Genomic DNA, 8,069 nt, shown 5'->3' on the forward strand with positions numbered 1-8,069 from the left:
TAAGATGGGGACTGAATCGAGGAAGCCGAGACTAAGGATGAAGGTCTGATGAGTTCGCAGAAGTCAAAAGAAGGAATCAAAGTCATTGAGTCAGACAGAAGTGTACTGTAGTGTTTGTGTTCTGTTTAATATTGTTGCTTCTGTTTTTGATTCAAGGGAGGAAAGATCCCCATCAGGTGGACATCTCCAGAAGCAATTGCCTACCGCAAGTTCACGTCTGCCAGTGATGTGTGGAGTTATGGCATTGTCATGTGGGAAGTGATTTCCTATGGAGAACGACCATACTGGGAAATGTCAAATCAAGACGTGAGTACGCTTCAAGGCAACTGACAGTTACTAATATTTGGTAAATAAAGAACTTAACTGCCAACTGCAGAAATACCGCTACTGCTAGTACTATTTTTCAGGTTATTAATATTTTCTATATTCTCTAGTATTTATTCGCCACAGGGGGCTGTCACCTGTTAATTTTTTTCTGATGACCTTATGGTTATTAGTGCAGAATGCTAAAGGGTATTTGATTAATAGGTACCATTAAAGAGGTAATTTTTTATGTTTCCCATTAATGAATCACTCAATAAGGGTTCACCAACCCAGAATTGGACAAATGACTTTCTCAGGTTCTATCAGTACCTGTTCCTTTACAGCCTGCACACTGACAAGACTGCCCAGTCAAATCAATTTTTAAGCCTGCATATTTATAGTTTCTTTAACTATTCTTCTAGTAACTATTAACTATTTTTCTAGTCAAAGGGGGAGTTTTATCTATTTTTAAATTCTTTTCAAGCCCCAGCTGTAAAACTTATAGTTATATTAATGCTCTGAAAGCTCATACCTGATTTTTTTTGCAATGTTTTCATTTGCATACTGCAAACCTATCATGAAAATTTAATCTGTATTTTTGTTCACATTTTCTGTAATTCTGTTTGAAATATGTAAATCTGTAAATAACCTTTCAGTACTTCACTGCTTTGCCAGCAGGTCAACACTGTAAAGTGAAAGGTTTACCTTTTTAACAGTGAAAAACATTGTTACAAAAGCCCCATACTGTAAACCAACAAAGGATTTTTTCTCCAGCTAGGTACAACATATGAGATATCACCTTACTTGTCGTCACTACTGCATTTTACTGTATACAGTAGTAAAAATAGCATTGCAAAAGCAAAACCTTGCCAAAATATATAAACGCCATTGCCTTAATTTAATGCTGTGTTCAATGATTCAACAATTAAAAGCCAGAAAAATATAATTCAGATGATAGTTGTGGTTTTAGTAGTTGTTCAGATAAGGTGTAAGGGTTTTGGGGGCAGAAACTCAAGACTAGCTTTGCTGTGAATTTGGCTGCCCTGATAGGCAAAACACGCTGTCATTCAGGGGATTATGACCATTCAGAGACTTAAGGGAAGTTTTTTAGGTGGTGAAAGAGAATACCTGAGAGGAAATAAACAAACTCCTACTCTTATCTCTTTGTTATCACTTTGGCTCCTACAAGTTAGGTTATTTTTATTGCCTATACACAGTAATATAGTGCTCTAGCACCTGAAGCTCACTAATAATATCAGTAGAACTCATGGAACCTTTATTGTTCTTTTTGTAATTTTCTCATAAATTTATGATTTTATTTTGGAAGATAATCATGTCAAGGACCTGGCTTTACAAAACCTCCTGCAATTTTTTTTTTTGTTCTATCATTTTCTGATTGTTATCCAAAGAAGTAGACATATTGGAGAAGCAATGAAAATAAAAAAAACTTGAGGCTTTTCATGTGCTATTTTTGAAAAATTGACTTTTGAAGATCAATGAAGAGCTTTCAAGAACAAAATGAAGAGTGTGTTTTTTTCTGTTTTTCTTTTGGCTATTTCTTTCTAGAAAGTACTGAGTAAGCAAAGAAATCTGATGGTTCAGGCATGAAGCACAAGGGGTAGCTTCAGTTCAAGCCTTGAACCAGGCCCCTACTGTTATACTACCCAAGATACTGCAAAATCCATTTCAGGCAGAAATGAACCCTGGATGCCTGGAGTACTAAAATGTGGAGAAACAGGAGAAAAGGCTGGCAGCCAAAACAGTGGCCTTGTTCTCTTGAAGTCATGTCATTGTAATCCTAGATCTGTGTGATGTTTCTTTGTCCTGCTGGAAAATGGAGAGTTCCAGATTATCTTGCAGAAATGGTAGCTCGAGTACTTTGTCAGTGTATCTCTCAGTCTTAAGGTAGCTATCTGTTTGCACCAAATGTCTTTAAATGGCATTCCTACCCACACATTCACTCTTCCACTGACTGAATAAAATACTTCAGCACCCTTACTCTACGGTACCTCAGATGTTCTCTGGCCCACAGAAGATGGCAATTTTTGTCAACATTACCCCTGAACAGCTTTTAAACGTTTATTATTGTCAAGCAGAAGTCAAGTTTCAGACATTCTGACACTTGGGTTATTTCTTCCTGGAATATATTGTGCTGTAGCTACTGTAATCTGAAAACTATTATGCAGATGGATACGATGGATGTGACAGTCCTGGGCTGGTGTGGTGACCTTCTGCCTTCAAGGATGTGGCCTGCCACTCACAGTGCTAGTTTCCTCATTTCTCCAGACCAGTCCCCTGATTGTTGAAGCAGAAAATATCATTCTCTAGGCAATGTCTCACCTGACAGACCACCTTCAGTCACCCTGATAACCCCCGATAACACCCATGTGATCTTGGTGACCCAGGTCGAGCATTTGAAGAACATCATTTGCTGTTCTTGCACAAATCAAAATTGTCCTTTTTGTGTGGCTATTTATACAGATTTTTAATTAAATGATTTTGGCAACATTAGCAATAGCAAATATTGGGTACCTGGTGTATTAATAAAACCACATTATTTTCTCTCGGTATTTTTTCTCAATGAATAATGCTACTCAAACAATGAAAAATCCTATTTGTTTACTACTGTATATAAAATGGACATAACTATGTATCTGCTCAGTAAGTTATTAAATTTAGCACTGTTAGATTTTCAATGTGCTTATAGAAAGTATATACACATAGGCAAGTGTCAATGTATGTAAAGAACAAGCAGTTGTAATTCTGTACATTATTTTATTGTTTGAAAATGACCATGCACCGATGGTCTCCAGGTTCAAATGAGGGAGCTTTCAAGTACTGCAGCTCCTCAAGGGGTTAAATTGATGTTACTTTCACAGAGAGTGTATCTGTTACTTAGGATTTTCTACAGAAAGCAAACGTACCTTTTGTTCTAACCACGGATAAATGGGCGGTAAAACCAACTTGTTCGCTTCTTGGTTGACTTCCCTTCCTTACTCTCCGTCGCCGTCTGTCTCCTCTAGGTGATAAAAGCGATAGATGAGGGGTATCGCTTGCCTGCTCCAATGGACTGCCCAGTAGTTCTGCACCAGTTAATGCTGGACTGCTGGGAGAAAAGCCGAAGCGACAGACCCAAGTTCGGACAGATCGTCAACACCCTTGACAAGCTGATCCGAAACCCCAGCAGCCTGAAGCAATTAGCCAACAGTTCAGTCTGGTGAGTCTGGGAGCACATTTCTTCGCTATTACTGTTCCAATTATAAAAGGGAGCGCCTATTTTCGCTTACTGCATCCATTGCTTTCAATGTGAACCAGATGTGCATATTTATTCAGCAATTTATTTGTCACTATTGAAGCAGATGTTTCTGGGTTACATCTTGGCAGCCCTGAAAAGATGTTCTTTTATTTTGCAGCGGGTCAATTTTGTCGAGCGGCGTTTTTGGATTAGGGTGGGGGAGCACGACGATGTTTGTGTTTGCTAAATCCTTTAGCAAAGCTGTATATCCTAATGTCACTGAATAGTTTCAAAACTAATTAAACTTGACAGGATCTTTCAGCTTATCTCCTGACGAAAAATAAACTGATATTGGAATAATAGACTGCGTGCTTCTATAGTTTTCCTTAAAATGGCCAATATTCTGTATACTGTAAGCCTATACCTGAAATAAAAAAATCTGAAAAATCAGAAATCTTGTAATTCATTTTAGGTGTTATTTTCCTTTCCTTTCCAATTATTGGACTAACAAACAGAATAATTCCATACAGTATAAATTTCATTTTTATTTTGCTTAAGTCAGATTATGATGGTTTTTTTTCTTTTTTAAGTAATTGCAGCTTGTACCTTATCATTCCCAAAATTGATTTGCTCCCCCTCTCATAAAATAAATCATGTTGATGATTAATTAATAATGTCATGGTAATAAAATATAAATTAAGTACTGTAGATTGCTTATTTTTGAAACTCTTAGAGAGAGTACACAAGGCTGGTTATGTTGTTTGGTTTTGCATTATATCTGAAGCATAAATACTGTTTCAAGTCCAGAATCCTATTTTTACATACTCAACAACTGTGTATAAACTGTATAGCTACAGTACTTGTACTTTGAGAGTTAAATTGAATGAGAAATTGATTGGCACTATTGATCTGTGCACAATTCAAATTAGTGCTTCAAATCATACCTCATGAGCTGTGCATTTCAATATCATCAATACAAAAATTATTAGGGGCAGAGTCGAGAATGGAGTGTATAACATCTATACCGATTATAGCTGGGTAATATCTTAACAAGGTCTGTCTTCAGACTGTGGATGGTCACATTTTTAGTTGAGTTTAAAAGAGAACTGCAGTCCCAATTTGTCAGACTGGTTATTAAATTTTGGTAATAAATTAATTGACAGTATAGAAAAAAATCCCAATTTTTAATTAAGCACAAAATTGTGAACTTTAGGAAAGTACTGGATAGTCACCATTATGTCAAACCCCTGGTCTCGCTACGGGCGAGAGTGAGGGTTTGTGTGAAAAGTGATGTAAGGCGGCCCTTTCTGCTCACTGGTCACTGTAATGACTAATGTAATGTGATGTAAAAGCGAATACGTACAGCAGCACATATTTCACCGCAGCAGTGTTCCAACGCAATCTGGATGCAGAACTGACAAGTAAATTGTATTTGTCTGCAAAACCGTCTCGAAGTCAAGAGCTACTGTATATTTCTATTGGATTAAAAGACAGGTATTCACAAGCCTGCTTGTTTAGTGGAATAGGACCGCTTCACATCACCGGACATTTAGTTGCCTCGTTCTGAATCACAGAATATGGTGCTCTGCATACCTGGAAATTTAAATTATTTAGAGATGTAAATTGGAGGTTTTACACATTTGTGAAACCTGTGTGTGTTTTACTTTTATTGTTGTTTGAAATGCACTCATTGATGCTGATTCTTTCTAACCCCTGAAATACAAAAATAGCATTGCAGTTTAAGGACATAAAAAGTGCTTTCCTCTTTAGGGAAATATAATGTATATTCTACTGTTTTCATACTGATGCTACACTGTCTGAATTACTATCTACAGTATGTCGTATGTCTAAATTTAGAAAGGTACAGGTTGAGTGCCTTTCTAGGTTAGTCCACTAGATTTCATCTTCTTTTACGACCTGAAAGAAATTTGAAGCATTTTCCATACCAGTAAGGACAATGCTTTTAGCAATTTACTGATACACACAAATGAGTATTCCTCTTTTAAAAAAAAAAACTACTGTTCACTGCTCCTCGCAGGCAAGATCCAACAACCCCTGAGTTCAGTGTCAGCACGTTAGAAGACTGGTTGGATGCCATGAAAATGAGCCAGTACAAGGAAAACTTTTCAAAAGCGGGCTATGTAACACTTGACTCAGTGTTGTACATAAGTGTCAGGTGAGGACATACCATCCATTACAACTACTGTGTGGCTGCTTGCAATATTGACTTGGAAATTTATAATACTGGTTGTAACAAAAGCAAAGGACATTACCAATGGCTGAAATTTATTTATTTTTTTTAAGTGAAACTACAGTATTTCCCTTGGGTTATCTAATGCCGTCATTTTTCCAAAAGTCTTTATTTTCTTTAAATTTCCTCAAAATTATTAATGGTAAGTCAGGCACCATGATATTATAACTGACTATACATTAGAAATGTCAGGATTGTATGCTTTGTTTAGTAGCTGTCTAGAATGTATTGCTTTAATTTTGAGTACTTTGTGGCCTATTGGATATCCCTTGTAGGCAGTAAACTGCCCAGAGTTAACAGACATTGAAATTTAAAATAGTGATTTGAAGGTTGGCACAATTAACCTGCTTAGTTAAGACAGATTTCTTTATGTTTTAGCATGAATAAAACAGCTATACTGGTTTTCTTTGAGAAATTCTTATAGTGTGCAATTAATTCAACTGGTTTCAACACATTGGTGAGGGTCATTAGGTGGCAACTAGTGTAATATAAATCTGAATGCTTAGTGTCTCTTATGTATTAGTGTGTTTCAGCAATGTACTGTATCTGCAATCATAGCCCTGCATTGACTGTGAGCTTTTAAAGTCATGTTAATTTTGTCTTGAAACACCCAGCTGAGTAAACCCAAAAAGCCTGAACTTGTTTTAAAATAAACATATAATTAGAGTCACACATCTAAAGCACTTCTTTTTCCTTCCCTTTAATTGTAGTGAACTGGGTAAAATCGGAATTTCACTGGCTGGCCATCAGAAGAAGATTCTCTCCAGCATACAGAGTCTGCAGACGCAAGGGGCACATGTACAAGTATAACCTTGCCCATGTGCCACAGGCTCCACGAACCAAGAAAAGACTGAATGAGTTCAACATGTTGCTCGTTATTCCTAATTAACAGCTTCACCATTCAAATTGTTCTGGATAGATCTTCTCGTAAGCACTCTGGCTTCTGTCCATGCACTTAGAGACACAGCAGCGAAAGGAGGAAGAGGCTGATCTACATTAGGTCACTCGGGAGGCATCTAAGGAAAGTGCTCAGAAAAAAATCAGTTTGTGCAAGTGAGTGTATAGTAGAATGTGAATCAAAGTTGCCTTTTATTACTTTTAAGGTGTTTTCATTTCTGAACAAGCAGTACTAAGGTCAGATCTTTGACCACTTCTTCATATACCTGTATGAGAATGTTTAAAATGCTTCCCTCTGGCATTACAGAACTAAACCCCATTCTATTATTGAATTCTAAAAGGTCCTGCTTTTTGACATGGAAAATCAAAGGAGATGAGATCTTCTCAGTTCTAAGTTGAAATACCTACTGTTTTAGAGGCTACCATGAATGCACAGATGTATGCCCCCTAATTTCAAATCCCAGAACTGATTAGTGGTATCAGAGAATGGAGGTTTCTGGCCTTGTTAAAGAATACTGCACAGTGATATGAAAACGCTAATATCACTAGCACAATGGGAAAGACTTTATTTATTTGTGGCAAAGTAATGTGAGTGGATAACACTCTAGCCTACTTTTCTGTTACCAGCTCCATTATAGTGACCTAATACAACAGGGTCATTGAGAGTTGTTTCGGCCTCACTTAAAGGAGCTGCTGTTATGGCTGTTTGGGCGATGAACAAAGAAGGAAAGCAGTGATACAGTGTTAAAAATACAAGCAAAACATCAGTCAAGCAAAACATCAAGTCTTGTGATCCTGACTGCTGTTTAAAGTTTCACTGAAAAATATTGCGTCGAGTAGCCCAGCAGAAAAGAGCAAATAATTGTGGAAAAACACATGGAAAGAAAAATGTACATACTCCAAAGTGTTTGACACGTTAGAAAATATTGCTAGGTGTCAAAAGGAAATTTGACATTGCATAAACTGTTTTATAAAACATTCTTCATACTGAATAGTGCCATGAATTCTAACTATAAGTACTGGAACATGCTGGCATATGATACCTATTCTGTGCACACTGCAGTAATTTACAACTGTCAACAGCAAATCAAACACTCCAGTGGCCAGGTTTGCTGTATTAAAATGGTATTTACTCATTATCCCAATAAAGAGGACTAGCTGTGGAGCTCGAAGCAGGTAGTTTTCCTCAGTCCTCCATCACCGTCTGGTCACCACCATTAGGGATGTGGTGCGCTAAACTGTAACAGTTCAATGGAGAAATAGGGATCAAATGGAAGTTACTCAAGTTAAAATACTAAGGCACACGCGTAAGTGCATCAATATAAAAGCGACCATCTTCAGTTTGCCTTTAAGATTGTGCCTTACAGTTTTGGCTTACTTAAG

General features: G+C 37.1%; 1 protein-coding gene across 1 annotated transcript in view; it reads left to right on the forward strand.

Annotated features, from left to right (window-relative positions):
* Positions 1–6,720, forward strand: part of epha4b (eph receptor A4b) — a 105,874-nt gene extending 99,154 nt beyond the window's left edge. The window contains exons 14-17 of the mRNA XM_088913298.1: positions 157–306; positions 3,327–3,520; positions 5,577–5,714; positions 6,500–6,720. Of these exons, the coding sequence (XP_088769424.1) occupies positions 157–306; positions 3,327–3,520; positions 5,577–5,714; positions 6,500–6,599 (582 nt within the window). The 3' untranslated portion in view covers positions 6,600–6,720. The remainder of the gene's footprint in view (positions 1–156; positions 307–3,326; positions 3,521–5,576; positions 5,715–6,499) is intronic.
* The last annotated feature ends 1,349 nt before the right edge of the window (positions 6,721–8,069 follow it).

Source organism: Atractosteus spatula, chromosome 4, assembly GCF_055471065.1.
Source record: "Atractosteus spatula isolate fAtrSpa1 chromosome 4, fAtrSpa1.hap1, whole genome shotgun sequence".
NCBI classification, from domain to species: Eukaryota; Metazoa; Chordata; class Actinopteri; order Semionotiformes; family Lepisosteidae; genus Atractosteus; species Atractosteus spatula.